This window comes from Myotis yumanensis, unplaced genomic scaffold (assembly GCF_028538775.1).
Source record: "Myotis yumanensis isolate MYYU_CA2020_CCGP unplaced genomic scaffold, mMyoYum1.0.hap1 SCAF_10, whole genome shotgun sequence".
NCBI lineage: Eukaryota > Metazoa > Chordata > Mammalia > Chiroptera > Vespertilionidae > Myotis > Myotis yumanensis.
In genome coordinates, this window is record NW_027223761.1 from 73,595,374 (window position 1) to 73,617,865 (window position 22,492).

General features: G+C 37.7%; 1 protein-coding gene across 10 annotated transcripts in view; it reads right to left on the reverse strand.

Annotated features, from left to right (window-relative positions):
* The window catches only part of GRIA4 (glutamate ionotropic receptor AMPA type subunit 4), a 433,261-nt gene that overhangs the window by 125,260 nt on the left and 285,509 nt on the right, over positions 1 to 22,492 (reverse strand). For all 10 annotated transcript variants that reach the window (XM_070426004.1, XM_070426006.1, XM_070426005.1 and 7 more), the window contains one exon: positions 10,546 to 10,730. In XM_070426004.1, the coding sequence (XP_070282105.1) occupies positions 10,546 to 10,730 (185 nt within the window). The remainder of the gene's footprint in view (positions 1 to 10,545; positions 10,731 to 22,492) is intronic.

Below are 22,492 nucleotides of genomic sequence, written 5' to 3' on the forward strand. Positions count from 1 at the left end.
GGGACCCCACTGGTGCACAAATTTGTGCACTGGGCCTCTAGTATATATGTAATTTGTTTTATTGTGTGGCCCCCCTCACTGAAATACAAGCTCCATGAGGCAGAGAATTTACTGAGCTTACAGCAGTGTCTGGTCCATAATAAGCACTGAATAAATATTTGTTGCCTAGACATCAAATACATAAAGTTATATGCTGATATCTATGACACATAAATACAAAGTATAAAGATTAAGAACATATGCTCATTTAGTACACTTAGTCACAAGGATGTCCCCCTTCCAGTCCATTGTCTATGTTGTCAATGGAATTATCTCTTTAAAATGCAAATTCCATCCTATTTAAAACCTCCAATGACATGTAAATATTATGATGAATTTAAAACTCCCAGGTAAAGCCTATGAGCCCCTCATAACCTGTCTGCCAGCTGCCTTCTCCTCCCCCCCGAGCTGGATGTTCCAGCCCTGCACACGAGGCTTCCTCCCACAGCTCTTCTCTGAACACGCCTTGAGTGCGCTCTTCCAGCTTTTCTTCCTGGGAATGCGGACTCATCTTTAGATAATTTGCTTTCATCTTTAGTACACCTCACCACATGGTGCTGTATTATTTGTTTGTGTTCCTCTGTTTTCCTTTACAATTGAAATTCCTTCAAGGGATACACTGAAATCAATGTAACTTTATATATGGTGCTTGAAAATTAGTAGATAGTGAATAAATGAGCAAATGGATAAGTGTTGTGTATATTTGTAAGAAAGGGAAAATGAATGGTGGGGTGGGCAGAGAAAAGAGAATTTGTTTCTCTTGTGTTACTTGCAAAATTTTTGCATTATTATATCATTCTATTATACTAGAATATTTGACTTTAAAGTTTATATGATAACAATCAGCAAAATTAAGCACAAAACTAATTGTAAAAATAAAATGCACACATATATATTTCCAATATATGCTCTGTGGTCTTAAAGGAAGAACACAGGGCAAGTACAGAGACAATTTCAGCCTGGTTTTTGGAAGACTATAACAATCATGTGTTAAATATGACTCTTCAAATAGAAAGTAAACTTCCTATGTAAAAATTATGTAAAACTTATCCCTCCCCCACTTTTTTGGTAAAAATGACACCTCTTTAATATCCTCTAGTCTGATCTTAAACTTGGCAACAGTTTTGTGAGCTCAGAGAAAATCTAGACAATTGGCAGGGAAGTCCTGCACATTGATGTGGTTAATCTCAAGGAGAGGATTAGGAATGAATTTGTTCCATTATCTTTCTAAATGCATCACTTCATTTACTAACAGGTAGTACACTCAATTACTAAACTGTTTAATATAAATTCCCTAGAATTTATAAGGTGTAGTTATATTTATAATGCTTACAAGACTCGGAAAATATCCTCAAAGGCACTGTTGGATGTTTTGCTTCCATTTTGTTAATCTCACTGCCTTTTAAACTTTTAAAAAGCAGCTGCAAAATTCGACTGAAATAAATTATGAAGTTATCCTCTTTATTTCTATTTAACGAGGACTATTATTCACCTATCCCTAAACCATGGTACATAAGTATGTGCAGCTGATTTTTATTTAAGGCTAGAAAAACTAGTGTATTTTATATATCTAAAATTATCAAGCAGATTTCCCTTTATCTTTTTAAAAGAAGCTGAGCTTATGAATGTTCGAGTCAACAACAAAATGACAACTATTCTAATAAGTGTTCTTGTAGCATCGACTAAAACAAATTTAGTTGAACACAATTAAATCCTATAATTCACAATTCTAAGATAAAAGTACTTGCATTCAACAACCATATTTTTCTTCTTTTTTTAAAAAAAAATATATTTTATTGATTTTTTTACAAAGAGGAAGGGAGAGGGATAGAGAGTTAGAAACATCGATGAGAGAAAAACATCGATCAGCTGTCTCCTGCACACCCCCTACTGGGGATGTGCCTGCAACCAAGATATACATGCCCTTGACTGGAATCGAACCCGGGTCCCTTCAGTCTGCAGGCCGACGCTCTATTCACTGAGCCAAACCAGCTAGGGCCATATTTTTCTTCTTAAAAAATTATGTTTTGCTTTCTTTACTTTTCTTTTTATTTTAGCATTTTTACTCTATAAGAAAACGAGGAATAGCTGTAACCATGGTAATCGTTGCTAAGAGACAATCAGAGAAGCCTTTATAACGCCCACCAATTCCATTTGCACCAGCCTGACCGAAGTCTGTAAAGGTGTTTCTGTTTTCTGTGAAAACAACAAACCCAGTGCATAATGGGATTTGCACCTTTAAATCAGTTCAACTAAAAAAGTAAGATTAAAGAAGTAAAATCCCCTTTTTAAACATAACCTCTTGTCTTTTAAGTTTCTCCTTACTTTGTTGCAGCTCCTGCCCTAGCCAAGCCCCTGTGCAGACGTTGCTTTATGGTGATGCAATAGCAGCAAGCGCTGCCAGCACTGCAGTGCGGGAAATTGCTCAGATGATTTCTTTGCTGTAGTAATTTATCTGAGTGCCCGGTTTGTTCCCGTTGTATCTCACTCATTGTTGCTTTAATATATGGAAATAAAACGCCTGTGCTTTTTACAGCCTATACAACGAACTCTAGAAAAGCCTGAATTTCCAATCATCTCCGGAGGGTGAGATTCTGGATAGGAAAGCTTCACCGATGATGAAGGGCTTACTCCCTGAAACTTCAAGTGCTGCTGGGTGCTCTTCCCTTAAGTCCTGCCTGCGTCTTTATGGGAAGCTCATTCAGACTTTCATTTATTCCACAATTATTTTTTGATCCCCTTTCATCACTGGGAATATATTGGTAAATGATAAACATAGACCCTGCTTTGATGGGGAGAAGATTTCAACAGCAAAGGCAGAGCACTAAACGAATGCAATACAATCAATCCTTCCTGCTACCTCCAATCTTCACAGCTTCACCTTGGCCCTCCACCCAATTCTTATTCCACAGAACTCATGTCCTGGACTTCCTCAGACTACCTGAACTTTGCAGTTTCTGTCTAGAACAGTCCTACCCTTTTCTCATTCCTGGGAAAATACAGTGCATTTTCCATTTTATATCTCCCCCCTCCCCCCCGCAGGATGCATTTCTGACTGTTGTGATTATACTTATCACTGAATCTTCTGGATTTCTGATACATTTGGTACTAATTCTGTTTCTGAACCCAACACATAGTAATTATTTATATTTGTGAGTTCCTGGTATAGGGACCATGTTTTGCTCATCTTGTTACAGCCTGCAGTGCCTGGAGTGATGTCTGGTACATAGATAGATGTTGAATGAATAAATAAGGAGTCAAGTGCAGAGTTGTCCCACCTGCTGCTGTTGGCTCATTCCTACTATCAGAATGTATGTTGCTCAATCCTGCTCTAATGCATACAAATAATTGAAGCTATTATCTCCAATGATCATGTCTCTTCTATAATGACTACTTAAACTGAAGCTAGCTTTTCACTTGGTGTTCCTTTTTGTCACTTACCTCTTTTTTCTTTTTTAAAGTTTTTTAAAAAATATATTTTATTGATTTTTTTACAGAGGAAGGGAGAGGGATAGAGAGTTAGAAACATCGATGAGAGAGAAACATCGATCAGCTGCCTCCTGCACACTTCCTACTGGGGATATGCCCACAACCAAGGTACATGCCCTTGACCGGAATCGAACCTGGGACCTTTCAGTCTGCAGGCCGACGCTCTATCCATTGAGCCAAACCAGTCAGGCTAAAGTTTTTTTTTTTAATTTTATTTCAGAGAGAGGATGGGGGAGGGAGAGAGAGAAATATCAATGATGAGAGAGAATAATTGATCAGCTGCCTCCTGCATGCCCCCTACTGAGGATTGAGCCTGAAACCCGGGCATGTGCCCTGACAGGGAATCAAACAATGATTCACAGGTCGACGCTCAACCACTAAGCCATACTGGCCAGGCTTTCTACATGCTTTTGATAAACAGCTATTTCATGCTCTAAGGTCACCTCTTGCCATCTTCACCTCATATCTGCTTTGTTTATTCAGTTACATTCCTTAGAAGCATCTATGCTATGTCCCAGGGCCAATATAACTCCAGTTCTCTATCTACTGCCTTTAATATCATCATCTATCCAACAAGAACTGCCACTCAGAGAAAAATCCCTGCAGCAATAAGAAATTGTTGATCACTTTCTATGCACTGTGCTTCCAAAGGAGAGGATACGTTTATTTTATTAGTATTTTAGCAAAGGCTCTCTGCTTAACCCACAGTTAACCAGATAAGAGTCACTAAGTATGACAGAAAATGTGTCGTATTGCTCATCATTTTATCTTCAGCAGAGCACAGTGCCTGACACAAAGTGAGAACTCAATAAGTATTGGTAGAATGAATGAATATACATAAAATGCCACTTGACTGAGGTTTTTTTATTTGCTCCTCTTCAGTGCAATACCCCATGGGTAAAATTATATATTGCTTCAGGATCACACACAATCATTAGGAAGTCTTCATGGCAAATAACATTATTAACTTTTAGAGTGAGCAAGACTTTTCAAGATCACTTCAGTCAAGTGCTCCTTATTTAAGGTAAGAAAGGAAAAGAGCCATGGATGGGTGGCTCAGTTGGTTGAGCATTTTCCCATGGACCAAAAGGTTGCCAGTTTGATTTCTGATCAGGGCACATGCCCAGGATGTGGGCTTCATTCCCACTAAGGGTGTGCAGGAGGCAGCTGATGGATGCTTCTCTCTCACATAGATATTTCTCTCCCTCCCCCTTCCTCTCTATCTCTCTAAAATCAATAAAAACATAAAAGTCTACTATAAAAAAAGAAAGAAGAATCATGTGTTAACTGATTCACATCCTGTATTTATTTTATTTTTTAAAAATATATATTTTATTGATTTTTTACAGAGAGGAAGGGAGAGGGACAGCGAGTTAGAAACATCGATGAGAGCAAAACATCAATTAGCTGCCTCCTGAACACTCCCTACTGGGTATGTGCCTGCAACCAAGGTACATGCCCTTGACCAGAATCGAACCTGGGACCCTTCAGTCCACAGGCCGACACTCTATCCACTGAGCCAAACTGGTTAGGGTGATTCACTTACTTTAAAAATAAACAACGATTTCTTATTCATCTCTGAAAAAGTGAAAACACTTATATTTTTTTTGAAAAATCATAATTTTGAGGCTACAAGTGAATTGATCAAAGAATGAATTAGAAGAGTACAAGCCATACCATTGCCCATTGTGACAACTGCATGCTTCAGAGGATGAGTTGAATGTTCATGAGAGAAACATTTCCTTGACAAACAAGAACATAGAAATCTAGTTGTAGGGCCTTAGGTTTTTCTCATGATGGGGTAAATTTGTGAGCAACCATTAATTTTAAGTGCTATTTTGTTCAAGTAATCTTTGATGCCAGATGACAGAAAGATAAGGATCAAGTTTTTGTTGCTATTTTGCTATTGGATTAAACTTGTTCATCAAAATCTGCTTCTTCAGTGTTCAATTGATAAGGTATTAGAATACCGAGGGACTCTTTTCAAGTAGTCAGGTTCAAGATTAAAAATCAATAGATATCTGTAAAATTAAAATAATGTTTGAAAGGCTCCAGCTATAAGTCATTTATTTTGATATGAAAACAATCCATTTGCTTCCAGTTAAATTTAGCTATTATGAGCTAGTCTATAAAATAATTGACATATTGTTAGAGCAAGAAAAGGGAGTGAAATGAATAATGCAATTGTCCAATTGATTTTATTAATTTAAGTAAAATTTGAGATTCTTTCTATCAATAATTGATAAAAAATTCAACAAATACTAAAAAATATTTTTAGTTATAAGTTTCTTTTCAATGTTGTTTTTCTGCAGAGAAGTGGACCAAATTACTCATTAGATTTCGAGAGCCAAAAATGAAATTTGTTTTATTGAAGATTGATGCAAACAAAATGACAAAAATATAACATAGTTTTGTTATGTTTCTATTGTTTTAAATAACTCATTGAGGGATATTTACATAATTTTTCCATTTTTTTCCTATGGTGTAACTTAAGGTAGAAAAAATCAATATACTGTAAGCTATAATTTTATTTTATTTTATTTTATTTTAATATATTTTATTGATTTTTTACAGAGAAGAAGGGAGAGGGATAGAGAGTTAGAAACATTGATGAGAGAGATTGACCAGCTGCCTCCTGCATGCCCCCCAGTGGGGACGTGCCCGCAACCAAGGCACATGCCCTTGACCGGAACCGAACCCGGGACCCTTGAGTCCGCAGGCCGACGCTCTATCCACTGAGCCAAACCGGTTCGGCAAGCTATAATTTTAAATAATTATTTTGAAGCTCATGTTTTGAAATGTTTGAATGAGAATATGGTTCACTGCTATTTTAAAAAGCAATCCTATATAATTAAAGCATAATATGCAAATCAACCAAACGGGGGAACAACCAAGGCATGTGCCAGTGGGCAGAGGGAGGAAAGGTGATGGGGGGGGGGGGGGACGGTGGCCACCAGCGATGGCAGAGGGGCGACCGGGGAGGTGGGGCTGGCCACTTGCTGGCCTGTCCCCTGATCAGCCGGCTGGTCACCTCCCGCAGAGGGAGGCCAGACTGCACCTTAGGCCCGCTCATAGGGAGTGGGCCTAAGCCATCAGTTGAACATCCTCTGAGGGCTTCCGGACTGCAAGAGGGTGCAGGCCAGGCTGAGGGACCTCCCCCCCACCCCTGCCCACCCTGAGTACATGAATTTTTGTGCACTGGCCTCTAGTACATTTATAAGAATGCATTAGTTCATGGCATAAAAATGATCTGGAAACATACAAAAGATGAAATGTTTCTCTAACTACAGTTGTCCATTAACATATTTTGAGAGAAAATTGTGTAAGCTATTTACATTATGATTTTAAAAATTGATACAAATTGAATTGTCCAAAAAGTAATTATTGACAGTATGCTACCATAATATGAAGGGTGCCCATCTTTCTAGAAACTTACTGCCACATCTCCTTATCTTTATAGTATTAATTTCACCATCTCCTGAAAGAGGGCTATTTCTTTTAAAATACTTTTCTGATCAATATTACTTAGCATTTTACTTAAAAAATGCTTTGATTTATTGTCTAAAGTTGTTTTCTATGTTATCTCTATTTATTCAAGGTGTTGAACCACAGAGCTATGGAAATGCATGTACAAGTTCCTGACAATGTCTGGATTAGCTCTTGTGTTTAGATGAGTCAGGGGTACAACTAGAAACATTAAGTTATTTTGCCTAGTGGTACAATGAATTTTTATACATATATATATAATATATATATAAAATATATATTATATATATATATGTATGTGTATATATATATATATATATATATATATAGTAAAAATCATTTGCAGAACCAGAAATAAGCTTTTCTTACAGAGAAACTTTATATGACAATTAAGAGTACATTATATTCTCACAATATCCTAGACTTTGCTATAATTGATGAGAGTAATACCTGAGAGGCATTTTAAAGGGACAAAGGTCTATTACTAGCCTTGTTATCACTATGCTATCATGATAGAACAGAAACCTTTTAGCTTTCAGCAAGAAAAATAGAAATAGAAAAGGAAGACATTCAAGGTTTCTAAGTTCTGGGGTTGTAATGTACAACATGGTGACTATTATTAACAACACTGTATTATATCCTTGAAAGTTGCTGAGAAAATGGATCGTAAATGTCCTCAGCCACCCAAAGAAATGATAATTATGTGAAGTAATGGACTTTTAACTAATCCTACTGTGGTAATCATTTCACAATATATTATTAGGGTATCTCATTATCATGTTGTACATCTTAAACTGACACAATGTTATACATAATTCATATCTCAATGAGGCTGGGAAAAAGAAAAATAATTTCTTTGAAATGACAAGAAAAATTAAGATGTCCAGTTCCCTTAGCAAGAGCTTAGTTAAGGCTTATTTAAAGAGTTAATCCAAATCACTCGGGTGTACCGATTTTCTTCTGAGAAACCAGCTACGCCTCTAAAATGGGTCAGTATGCTTTAGCCACTCAGCTGCCTTCTCCAGACAGTCTTGGAAGCACAGGGGCTACGTGGAGAGTCTTTCTGAGCGTCTCTCAAGCTCAGGCAGGAACTTGGCAACCAGCAGGTCTTAGAATGGACTGCTCTCTGGGCTTCATGAGGAGTTATTTACAAAGCCTCAGTTGTTCAAATTGAACAACCCAAACCCTCAATCCGGACAGGAGTGGGAGAGAGGAAGTATGGAACTTTGAGCTGAAGTAAGAAAGAATGTTTTTCCTTGGTTTCCATAAATATACAGTAAAAATTTTATATACCCTGAATAATGACAATCTTAATAATTTTGGGCTCTTTTAGGAATAAAACTGGATAATGGACAAGTTTGTAATGAATTATTTCCCAATATAATATGAACATACTTCTTCAATCAAGGGTTTTTTTTTCTTCTATAAAGGATGACAGAAGGTGAATACACTGTCATTTCCTCTACAGTATGCTCTGGCTTTACTAGACCGTTAAAAGAAATACTATATTTTAAAAAATTTTTAACTTTTACAAACTCTAATATAGTTGAGGAAGGATATATAAGGCAGCTGGTTTAATGCCCTCTTATAATGAGGAATCTCCAAAACACATGCTGGTTTTGAATAGTTGCATATTTAAGTTATTATTAGAAATAAACCTTTTAGTTGGTAAATTTACTACCGCAAATCAAATCATGTAATTATGTAGATAAAGTATATATAGCAAACTAATAAAAAAAAATCATGCAATATTGTCTAGCCAACTCATTATTGTAGATGAATATAGGCAAACATTTCTGAGACCACTAGATGGCATTCATTCACTGTAATTTTGGCCAAATAAGGCCTTTCAAAGCTTCATCATGATATGCAGGTTAGGGGGAACACAAATGTTATCCATTATTTGGCAATATTTTCCTATCATTTAACACAATGACAAAGCTCTATTTTATAGTTTCCTTCAAATCAAATCAACAAATATTTATTGAAAGTGAAACAGGAATTTTCTGGGTAAAATAGGACAGGTTTAGGAAATTTTAGAAATTAAGGGGACCATGGAGGAAGCAAGCACAGGGCTGCAGAGCAGCAGAAGGTATATTTCCATAGAATAGGGAAGCTGAAAAGCTGCAACAGGTACATTTCCATAGAATGAGGGAGCTGGGAACAGCAAAAGGTCTATATTTACAAAATAAAGAGAAGGAAGCCCTTCATCCAGAAGGAGAAGAAGAAAGCCCAAAGGGAATAGGAAAGCAATAAGGAAGGAGGGTAGTACTGTATTTGGTTTTTGGTTAAGCTTTGAGCCCAGGAGTTACTATAGTAACCAGTCTAAGGGAATAGTGACCAATCAGAGGGGATATCAAGGCACCAGGATCTGTAGCCTTTATAAGCCAAAGGGAAAAGGAACTCAGTGGGACCCTTTCCCTCTCCTCACGTGGGAGTCTGTACTTGTTCTTTAATAAACTCCACCTTTGCTATACCACTTTCTGTCCCTGGATTCATTCTTTGATTCTGGCAGACAAAGAATCCGGTCCAAAAATTACATTTCAAAAGCTTTATTCAAGGATTCTTCCTTCATGCGGAGAGTTGAAAACCACCTTTCTTATGGCGATAATGTATTTACTTAACACATCTTAAAGAAATTATGCTGTGCACCATATGACACTTAATCTTGCTTTGTTTCATTGCTTTACTAATTCATGTTGTTATTTCTCATGTAACTATTCCTCTAAAGCAGCAGTGGGCAAACTACGGCCCGTGGGCCAGATCCGGCCTGTTTGAAATGAATAAAACTAAAAAAAAAAAAGACCGTACCCTTTTATGTAATGATGTTTACTTTGAATTTATATTAGTTCACACAAACACTCCATCCATGCTTTTGTTCCGGCCCTCCGGTCCAGTTTAAGAACCCATTGTGGCCCTTGAGTCAAAAAGTTTGCCCACCCCTGCTCTAAAGGTTAGAAAAAGCACACCATCACAAATATTACAATATTCAAATATTTTAGATGGAATGGCATTAATCTTCAAAATTAGGTGGGTGGGTGGGGAGAAATTAACCAAAGAATTTATAAGCAGGTACGCATAACCCATGGCCACAGATAATAGTGTGGTGAATGCCTGGTGGGGAGGGGGGAGTGCAAGTTGGAGGGGTTAATGGGGGAAAAAGGGGACATCTGTATTACTTTCAACCATAAAGATAAATTTAAAAAATATATAGATATAGAAGAAAAAATTAATGTTCATGAAAATAAGAGGTCAAGAAATCTTGATGGTTCACAAAAGGCTCTTTCTATTGTACAGCTTAAAAATGTCTGAGAAATAGTGCTCCTTCCTGCTTTGAGATCTAAACCAAAATGGCCTTTGCAATAGCAGATTATTATTTAATCTTGGAGATAAACCATACAATGAAAACTTCCTAACTCCACACTTCAAACTAAACGGTTGGAAGAAGATATTGATGGGGACAAGTAAACCAAAGGTCAGCTTTTTTAGTACAAGAACGAGGTTAATAATAGTATAAAATCCGGGACTTACCTGTTCTAATATGTTTTGAAGCCTCTCTATCTCACAGTCTATGACAAATTTCTTCTCTTGTCTTCTATCCAGTTCTTCTAGAAGTTGTCTATAGCTGACATCATTAAAATTTTCCACACATATAGCGCTGACATGCCAACCATTTTGTCCTGCTTTTTCCATAATAGCTTGAAGTATTGAATATCCTAATGGGGAAAAAATACAGGTGGTTACTAAGAGCATCTGTTACTTCCCTTTAATTATGTAGGCAGTCACTGATTCTATATGTACATTTTTATGTTCCAAAATACACAGTGGATGCTTATAAATTTAAAAATTAAAGTGGTTATTTTCAAATAATTTTTTTGGCCTGGGACAACAAGATCCTTTAAAATAGATCTTGAATAAAACAGGAAATAGCAACATCCTTCTTTGAATAAGCTCTCAAAGTTTCTCTACTGAAGAATATTACATTGCTCTAGACACATTTTTAATAAGATAAACCAAAAACCAAATACAGTACCACCTGTAATCAATAATAATTTCATAGATGCTTTTTGGTAATTTTACACAATAGAGAGAATTAATTTTGAACATATGTTTTGACTCTCCCTTTGAACAAGATAGCAACAACATTTTTTGGTTCAACTACATCTTGTAAAAGGAACAATGTTACCATCAACAGTAAGATGAAGCATCTGGGAATCTCCCCCATTGGCCTAATGGCCACTGGGGTAGGTTCTCATACCAAGTGTGCAAAAAGATAGAAAGGTGAATGGACAGGGCCCCAGCACAGGAAGCTAGCAAGTTAATTGGGTAGATAAAAAGCCCTACCTCCTTATCTCTATAAGAACAGTGGGCTTGAATAGGAAGGGGGAATGATCTTTGAGGTGAAAGTCCACTGTTCTCCAGGTTGCTATGCTTGAATAAACATCTTTCTTTTTGCACCAGCACCTGTTTGATGAGTTTGGCTTTCCTTGTGGCAGGTAGCCAAACCTGTGTTTTTGGTTATGACAATGCAAAAATATTTATGGAGGACACATTATTGTAAACTAGAGGCCCGGTGTACGAAAGTCGTGCAAGGGGGGAGGTGGTGTCCCTCAGCCCGGCCTGCACCCTCTCCAATCTGGGACCCCTTAGGGGATGTCTGACTGCCGGTTTAGGCCCAATCCCTGCCTAAACCGGCAGTCAGACATCCCTCTCGCAATCCGGGACTGCTGGCTCCTAACAGCTCACCTGCCTGCCTGCCTGATCGCTCCCTAACTGCTCTCCTGCTGGCCTGATCGATGCCTAACTGCTCCCCTGCAGGCCTGATCTCCCCCAACTGCCCTCCCCTGCTGGCCCGATCACCCCCAATAGTCCTCTCCTTCAGGCCTGGTCACCCCCAACTGCCCTCCCCTGCAGGCCATCTTGTGGCAGCCATCTTGTGATGATGTGAGGGTGGCCATCTTGTGGTGGCCATCTTGTGATGATGTCGCAGGTGACACCACCTAGGCTTTTATTATATAGGGAAGGCATTATTTAACTGTTCTTGTAGCATGGGAATAATGTTGAATGGGGATGAATTGAATGACCCATTACAATGACCCATCACTGTGTACTCAAATTCATAGTCTAGTAGAGGAGATAGGCATTCAAATTCACAAATGTAAATTAGTTTAAAAACCATAATGATAATTGCCCTCAAGATAAAAGTTTGGCCCAAGGGAGAGTTTGGTTAAATCTGTCTGGATGGGACAAGGAAAAATACCATGAAATAGAAACAACTTGAGCTGGGCCTTGAAGGTTGAGAAATACATCCAAGATTGCTGAGGAAGGAGGGGTATTTACTAGCTGGAGACAGGCTTCCAGAGAGGACTGTATAGCCCAGGAGTGGGCAAACTTTTTGACTCGGGGGTTCTTAAACTGGACCGGAGGGCCAGAACAAAAGCATGGATGGAGTGTTTGTGTGAACTAATATAAATTCAAAATAAACATCATTACATAAAAGGGTACGGTCTTTTTTTATTTTAGTTTTATTCATTTTAAACGGGCCGGATCTGGCCCGCGGGCCATAGTTTGCCCACAGCTGGCATAGCCTCTACCCTGTACTTGGTCCAGATTTTCTGCATGTAGAAGGGAAGTCACAGATCTTAGTATCTGGGTTAAGGATAAAGTGAACACTATTGTATTTACGATATTACTAACCCCAAATAAAGGTGGCCACCCGAGCTAAGAGAGTTGGGAGATAAGGGGGAAAGAAGAGAAAAAGGTAGAAGAGAAAAAAGAAAGAAAGAAAAAAAGGAGTGCAAAAATGAAATTGGAAAAAGGGAGGGGAAAAAGAGGAGGAAAAAAAAAAAAAAGAAAAAAAAAGTAAGAGAGAAAAGAGAATGAAGTATAGAAGGGGAAGAGACTATTTATAAGAGGAGAAAACTCCTATAGGTCCGCCACTAATACCAACAAATTACAGCAACAGATTCCTGGAGATGAATACAAACTACAAACAACCAATATTATCAAGCGACGCAAGGGGAAACAGAAGCACAGAAATAACCGGGGGGGGGGGGGGGGGGGGGGGAGAGGGAGGGGCAGGAAAATAAAAAGAATAAGCAGTCTAACCTCACAAACAATCCTAAAAAAAAACAACAACCCAATATACTCATCAATCAAGCAAACAACAATAAAACAATGGAGAGAGAAAAGAAGAAGAAGAAGAGAAAAAAAGAAAAAAAAATTGGATAGTGAAGGAAGATAAGGGAAAGGCGTATAAGGATTTAGAACAGGGGATTGGACGTAGGATATATAAGCAGGGTTAAATTTTGACAGGGGGTAAAAAGAGTAGGGAAAATCAAAAGCTGGAGTAGGGTAAGAGAAACAGGACAGCAAAAGGGAAAAAGTGGGGGAGATTGTTTAGCACAGAGGCAAATTGAGGTAGAGAAAAATGTTGCTAAAGGAACGATGAAAATAGAATGGAGAACATTAGTCCCAAAATAAAATAAAGACAAAATAAAATGACACTTTAAAGAGTGGTAAAATGGTAGCGGTAATAATACTAGTTAAAAATAAAAATGTAGCAGCTGAAAGGGCAAAATCAGGTGATAGAGAAAAAGAAAAAAGAAAAAAAGAAAAAAAATGTTTTCTTAGTTAAAAGGAGAAAAAGTAATTTAAAAAAATAAAAATAAAAATGTGCAGTAATGCAGGTGCTTCAGATCTTCTACTCTTCTTATTGGCACGCCCGGAATTCAGGAGAATGTTGAATTTTCCTCCGTTACACTGTTCCTCCGTGGTGTAAGCCACAGTCCTGATTTTAAGGCCGGCCGTAAAATCCCCTTATTGCCTTATCTGTATTTACAGAAGAGTCAGTTCGTGGCTCTGCCTCTGGGTGGCAGTGTGTCTGGATTGACCTCCGAGGCTAAAAGTTCTCTCTGTCCAGAAGCTCTCTATTGTATCTGAACCAGCTCCGCCCAGAGTTGGTTCCCCAGGCGCCACTCCCAGCTCTGTTTCCCAGGCTCCCCAAAAACAGTCTTCCCCTACAAGCTCTGCTAGTGACCCCAACTGGGCAATCACATGCTCTGGGCTAACAATCAAACTCACAGAAGTAAGAGGAAGTGTGCAAACAAGAGCCTGGGAAGCTGTTCGAACTCACAGGGTTCCACCCTCCAGAGCTGCGCGGGATGTCTGCGCGGAATGTCTGCGCGCGCTCAAGCCCCTGGCAACAAGTAGCTGGCTATCAGGGAAACTCTGAGGCCGCCCTTTTGCAAGGGATAAAGTGGCAAATTTATGAATCCAGCACTTAGAGGACTTCTTCATGCCAACATGACCTTTCGCTTTTTACAGCTTTCAGTTATAAAATGAAACGTGAGAGAAAGGGAAAAGATACTTAGGATCTATGAATAGCCCTTAAACAAGGATTGGTTAGGATCAGAGCCCCTTAATGAATTATTTCCCTCCCTGTGGCTTAGCATAAAAAAATATGCTAGTCCTCTTTAAGAAGGTGCCCTGGTCGGTTGCTCAGTGGTTAGAGTCTCAGCCCCTGCACTGAAGGGTCATGGGTTCAATTCCTGGTCAAGGGCACCTACCACAGTTTTGGGTTCAATACCCGAGCCAGCGGATGTGCAGGAAGCAACCAATCTATATGTCTCTTTCACATTGAGGTTTCTTTTCTCTCTCCTCTACCCTCCCTTCCACTCTCTCTAAATATATCCTTGGAAGATTAGCAAAAAAAGGTTTAACACTTATTCGAGCTCATTCTCTGGCATCTGCCTATTATTTCTCCCTGCTCTGGTCTCTGGAGTTAGAATGGAGAGCTGGTAGATGAAAAGTGAAGACTTAAAATGAGTATACAACATATGCAAGATAAGAGCACACTTATCAGTTTTCATTGGTATGTGTGTCTCAGATTCAAAGATTTTGATTTTTAGGTATGTGTTCTACCAGTCAGGGTTTCAAGCATTATGAATGTTCACTTAGTATCAACAGATGGAACTGATGATGAGATCATATTTGAAATATAAATTACCTGATATCCTGCCAAATGAAATATTGTGGCCGTCACGATTCATTTTTATCTAAATGAAAAAAAAAATTCCCTAAAGAGGACATGTTAATTACTCTATCTTGCTCCATTTAGTCTTTCCTTTTGTGATGTTTGCCTGTAATTATTTTTTCAAATCTTACCTAGAGTATCCCCACCTCCTCTCCCCAAACCCAGGACTCTCTCCCTTGTTTCCTATTTGACGCACAGGTAACATGATGATCAGAGTCCTCTCTTAATGTACATGCTCATGCCTCATTTATTCTGTTACTGGGACTTCTTCCCCGATAATAAGTGAGGCAATGTTCCTTTTATTCATTTTTGACGACCTATGAACATGTGTTTTTGTGTAATTGACATCTTACTATTTTTTCTCTCTTATTGGCATAGCAAAATTATTTAAAGACTTTTTGTTAGTTTGATAATTTTTGCATGTTGTAAAAATGATAAACATTGGCCACGCATGTCAAAGGAGTCTTCCTGCTCCCTGGGATCAATCCACAGCTTGGTAGTTTTTTAGTTAGTGCTTCTTCTTCTTTTTTTTTTTTTTTTGCATCATGTGATTATCAGGCTTCATGTCAGTATTAGGCATCCAGGTTGTTATTTTCCTGCCTACACGACTTTTACATGCATAAAACAAAAATAAATTCAACATTTTGTTATCTGATTTTTCAGACTTTTAAATAACACTAGACCTGAAATAAGACAAAACCCTAGGATACAATCTTTGTTAAATGGCAAAGAAAGTTGGCTGTCTAAAAAGAACCATTAATCTTAATCAAAAATAAATGGCGTCTTTTCAATATAGTGCAAAAGACCAATAATTATAGTTTCAGAGCCTGGTTGAAAACTTGAAATCTTTAGTAAGCTGTGTTTGATTTTAATGTTTTATTTTTCATTGCTGCGCAGATATGTGTCTTATTTATTTGCTAAGATTGTTGAGAATACATTGTAAATTGCAGCAAATACTGCTATTGAATCTATGATTATGTAACCTACCTGTTATATAAACTGGAAAATCACAAGTCAAGTCGTACTAATTCTACATCTGACTATGATTTGTATTCTTCTAGTTACTAGACAATCTGTTATGCAATATTGTTGGCCAGAAAAGGAATACTGTAGTTTTAGGTGAATATCATTACACTAATGGGAAATTCACTACTGTAAAGGATCTTTCAAGTCTTCTTCTTAAAAAAAAAAGCTAACATTTTAATCAATCTAATTTATTGAAAACCTACTACATCCAAGATTCATTAAGATATGTCCAGATGTGATTTTGACTCTACAAGGAATCAACTGTCTAGTAAAACTGATACTTAGGTAACTATTATACAAATTATACAGTATTATATGAATAACATCAAAACCAAAATAATTTGAATATAATAGTAGTGAGGGCATACTGTGCACAAATCACATTACTAGATTAGTAATTCAGGGCTTTTTCATGGTTATTGAAGAACACTATCAATTACACCTACAAATATTTTCAAATGTTATCTCATGTAGTTATATTATCAATTATGTTAAATAGAATCAGGGTGATATAAGCAATCTTGAGTGACTGCAACCTTACACATCAACACGTTTATATCATCTATGGATAATGACCTATTTTGGACGAGTAATACTATCCAGAGATGTGGCTGCTAGCAACACAAGCTGAGCTTGTTTGTTTGATGTTCTCTTTTGCAAGTTATTTGATTCAACTGTTTGTACACAGAGGGGCAGGAAGAGAATCAGGAGAAATTTATGTCAGGGTTAATTTTAAAAAGTAGGAAGTTAACCATCTGATATAAAGAAATTTCATTTAGCTAATAACAGAAAAGTGTTCATAATGCTTTTTAATTAGGTCATTGGTGCACTCGATAGGAGCAGCATCAATGGAATGCTAGGTATTTCAGTCATATTTCATGAGAGTGAGAGAGTGAGGAGAAAATGAGAAGTGAGAAGGTAGAAATTATCAAGAAAAATCATCAGGGTAATGTAGTAATGAGATGAGGGGTATGCTATTGTCATGAATATGGGATAGAGCAACATCTAGGTCATGGGCGATGGTTTGGGAATGAGAGAACTGGGTAAGTCCCATGAGGAGTTGCAAAGCTTAAAAAGAAGTAACAAAGGGAGGTAGCAACAGCGTGTACTTCCTCAAATTAAAGCCTCTCTCATTAATCTTGTAAATTGCTATGCGGGTCCCCATTACTACACCATTGATTTCTCTGGTCTGGCACAATTACCAGCATTTGAAAAGAAAGGTGTGTGTGTCTGGAAGTTTATTTCATGTTGTGCATAGCCTCAGTCACAGAGAGGAATAGGAAGGAGTCTGCAACCCTCAGGGCCCTGAATGCCACCGTCCTGGAGCTGCAGGGCAGCTTTGGTGACCTTTTAGTTTGTTTCTAAAGCACTAGGGCCCTGAAACATGTCCAGGGCTACAGCCCGGACCCAGAGGTCTTGGCACGCAGACAGTGACTCACATTGCAGCTTGGTTACAATTACCTGCAGCGGCGACTCTAGCATTTCTTTATGCCATAGTTCAAGAAGGGCACTGTGAAAGTGAACAAAGATCTTCCAACTTATACTGCTTGAAGCCATACATTTAAACCTAAGATAAGATGGAACGTCTTTAGTGTTCTCTTTTCTACAAATAACTAAGAGTAAAAATAGAAAATCCATCTTCAAAGGTGGTCCTTCTGGGTCCTAAGGCCTTTTACATTTTCTGACAATAACACTCAGTGTCACCTGATTCCTACGTTGTAGTGTCCATATGCAATCCACCTGGCATCATCTAGGGGAATTTGATACTTTAAATCTTGCAACTTTCCTGTAAGTTGCAATGCAATCTAACCCTTATTACTACAGGCATATAGCAAGTAATTTCAACTATTTGCCACAGGTTCAAGGCCCCTGAACAGCGCCTCTCAGGGATGCCCTAATGCTATTTTTACGTCTTTCTCTTGGGCTTTTCTAGAACTGGGCCACTGGAGAATTTTATTTCAGTACAAAGAATAGATGAGCCCATTAAGTCATATATTCACTTGTTCACATAGCAACTAACTTGATGTTTTTAGACAGAAACTCTGTGGCACTTCCTTGCATGAAGGCTTCAATGTTTTCCTACTATTTTATGATACATACTCAAACCTGGTCACACTTGTCCCCTACCTCTTTCCAGACTCATTTTCTGTACTATCCTACTCACCTTCCTAACATCCAGCAGAAATGGCCTTCTCAGATGTTCTAGAAGGTACCATGTAGCTCCACCTCAGTGCCTTTGTACGTGATACTGCTCCCTTTAAAAGACTGTTTCCCTTCACTTGTGCTTTTCTTTCAGATTTTATCTCAGACATCACTGACCTTCTGACTATATCACTTCTCTGTCAGGTAAGCTCTTACAGCTTTCTGCATATTTCTTTCTTAGAATTGACCACAGTTTCTAAATACACATTTGAATGATGGTGTTATTAGTGTCTTGCAGCCGCCACACTGTTCCATGAAGGTAGGTTCTATTTCTGTGCTCAGAACTCAGACCAGTGGGTGCTCCGTAGATGTTAAATAGAGTTGTTTGAATGAATGAATGAATTAAAGGGAAATTTGTAGAGAGGAATCAGGATGTTAAAAAGTTTAGAAATAAGAAGAGGCATAGCAGGACACATTCAGGAACCTGAAACACTGCAGTTTATCTTGTGTGTTTGGAAAAACAAGGAGGGTATGTGGAGAATTGGTGTGGTCTATGAAAAGAGCTTTAAAGGCTGCAGAGATGAGCAGGAATGGGGCATACCACAGGGCCTCCCCTACCCGGCGACATCATTTTGTTCTTTACTCCTTAAGGACTTTAAGAAGAGAGTGACAAGACTGAATGTGTTTTAGAGTGATCATTTAGCTGATTGTGAACAATACAGTGGCTGACTTTAACACAAGAACTAGAAAAACCAGTTAGGAGACCATATTTAAGTAATCCAAATGGGCATAGAGTCTAGATTAAAGGGTGGAATGAATTAATTTGGTGACTGATGAAACATAGGGATAAGGAGGAGGAGGATTTGAGTGTGACCAACATCTGTTCTACTGGTGGTCATTTTGCTTTTATTTCAGAAGGAAGAAACCCTTAGGTCTTTTTTTGATCTCTTGAAGAAACACATATTTTTCTATCTGGATTTCAGGTGTCAATGGATTCCTGATGATACACTCCTTGCAGTTACCTTCTTCATCTCAAAGCAATATATTAAATTATGACAGGTTTGAGACACCATTTTTCTCTCTTGCTATAGACATTGAGTTTTCTAGAAATCATCTCTGTAGATTTTGAATATTCCGTAAGAATAAACTGAATTTCTTTTCAAGTTTTCCTCTACCATTTTTTTATCTCTTCAGTACTATGAGTATCTTTTTTCTTTTTTTACTATAGGCAACTTCTTTATGCAATAAAGGCATTCTTAAAAAACTTGCATAATTTTAAAATCAAATCCTAAAGACTAATTTCCTAATTAGGACAAACATTTCTATATAGATATTATTTTGCTCATAGAGATTTTTCTATTTTTTATATTACCCCATATAAAATTCACAATTCTGCTTTTATTTATTTTTCATATCATACTATATAGAGTTTACAATTCAGAAGCACAAAATGCAACCATTGTATGCTCTTAAGGGGATTAAAATACAATTTGTGAATTAACAGACACTCAAACAATGTTTGTCTCATATAAAGCATTTAAAGTGTTTAAGATTTAATTTTGAATGTTAAACTTACTCAATATGCCAACATTTTGGGAAAGCAAAGTGTTGAATTGAAAAGAGGGGTAGTAAAAGGGATTTTACTGCAGGGAGAACAACCTGGGATGTGATGTGGTCCTTAGAGGATGGGAGTGTTTCACAGATGAGCTACTGCAGCATAACGCAAAGGCAGAGAGGCAGGAAGATTGGGAAATACTTAATGTAGGCCTGATAATTAATAGACTAGTTTGCTGGAGTACTGGATTCATAGACAGAGCTACAGTTTGAATTCAGGCCTTCCATGCTTAATTAAGTCTAGGGACTTTTCCACTACCTTTTAGCCAATAGCAGGAGATGAAATAGGAAAGGAAGGTCAAAGCTGTGTCAGGAAGGCCTTTAAATAACAGTTATCTTCAATTCTTCTCTTTCTCTCACAACACATCTCATATTTTAACATTTCCTGTCAGTTATCTTAAAAATATATCAAGAATATGACAATTTCTTCCTGTCTCCACTGTCACCACCCAGGTCCAAACCATCATAGTCTCTTGTCTGGATCATTGCAAGGTGTCCTTGCTCTGCCTTTGCCCCCTTCAGACTATGAATAGCATAGTTGCAAGCAAGCCAGCTCATGTCACTCACAGCTCAAAATCCTCTCATTGCTTCTTTAAGGTGGCCTGGACAGCCCCACACCTCTGACCTCATCTACTGCTCATCAACTCTCAAACATCACCAGCTAACTGGCCTCTTTGCAGTTGTGACAATCTGCCAGGTAGGCACCCATCTCAGGCTTTTGTCCTGGGGTGCTCTCTCCAAGGTGGGTCTTTGAGGCTTACCCTTTCACTTCCTTTAGTCTTTACCCAAATGCCCGCTCTTCAGTGAGGCCATCCTAGGCTACTTCCTCTAAAATTTCAATGCCCTGTCCTGAGGTTCCCTATTTCCCTTCTGTGTTTTATTTTCACCCCAATACCACCATCTAATATACTGCGTATTTTTTCTGTTTTCTTTTTTAGTGTATTTCTCTCCTAGAATGTAAGCTCACAAAGGCAGATTTTGTCTTGTTCAATGTGCTAAAAGAGTGTCTGGCAACTAAATGGCTCTCAATAAATACTTTTGAATAATTAGATACTGAAAGTTCAATTTTACTCATTGACAAAAGGCAAACACTGGAGGCTTTGGAACAGAAAAGAGACAGATGTATAAAATTGCTTTTATAGTAGTAGTGGAAATGACAGATTCACATAGAAAGAGAAGGAAGAAATGGAATAATCCAAATAGGAGGCTACTAAAATTATCTCAGGTATAATGCTATGACTCCCCTAGTCTAGATTGAGTCTCAAAAAAATGGGGGAAAGGAGAATGTTAATACTCTAAATTCTATACTTGTCTCCTCATTTTTCATTATACCAGGTGGAACCATGTGAGATTGCCATTTGTGTTAGTCTAAAATATTCAAATTTCAACCGTGTCTTATGTTTCAACCTAGAGATGTACCTTTTGCACTGATGATAAGGAATATTAAGTGGAATTACAGTGACTTGAGAACTACTTATTTTACACATTTTTGACCCCAAAAGAATAAGGTAGATACAATTCTAAACCAGGGCAGAGGGAGGTCATGATTTGTAGGAACCAAGAGTCTGGTACACCTCAGCAAGTCCTTAGAGTTTCCCTGAAAATTGATCTAGAGTTTTCATTATCAGCCTTCAGAGCAACCACCTGGAGTCATTAATAAAGACTAAGGTAAGCCTAAAAAAAAAATCCAAACGTTAAAGGAATTGTGAAATCTATTCTAAATGATAAAAACAGAAATGCTTTTAGTTAATAAAAACAAATCCTCAGCTAACATGGAAAAGTTGGTTCATTGGTTGAGGGTGCAAGATAGCTGATGACATAGAATTCTGGTTCTTAAAAGATGAATTAATTTATGCTACCCTATGTTGAAGTTTGAATCCAATAGAGAGCTCATTAATTAATCATGAAAGCAACCACTAGCAACAAAACACACAGAAGTGTTACACAACATATTAAATATCAGTTTGTTATATTCACATGCCAAACTGTAAATAGTATTAATTTGGGCCTGGCTTTTATGCACAAAGCCAAAACCATTCATTTTGCTTGATTTGAAAGTGATATTTTAAAATGCTACTTTTGTCTTTTCTTCAGAAAAGGAGTAGCTGTACATAATTTTCTTGTGATGATTCTAGTAACAGGATTTTGTATACAATTACAGAGACAATTTCTGTTCCTAACAGGAACAAATACAGGATGAAGTAAGTAGTCACCATATGATTAGCCTAATTTTTATATCCCACTGAGAATAGCTCAGTTCCAAGAAGTAATTGCTAACTCATGTCAGTGACTGTGAGAGTGAATACATTTGATTATTCACTATTAAATTTCTTTCGTGGGGAAATGACTCTGGGGGTGTTCACCTAAATAAAGAGTGATTTCTTGAACAGCATGCTGGATGACAAATGATGAATTCTGGGGTAGACTCGGTGACTTTCAACTGCAAAAATTGTGTTTCTCATTTCAACTATACGGCTCTGAGGCAGGTTATTGAAAGCCCTTAAATCATTTAATTGTGACTTCTATGCAAAGAAGATGATTAATGTAGGATTTTGCTGATTATAGTAATATGCTCTGTAGCTGTTAATAAAAATTAGCTTCATTCCCCATGGTAGACTGCATGCAGAATGCTGTTGTCCATTTGTGGGAAATACTGTGTCA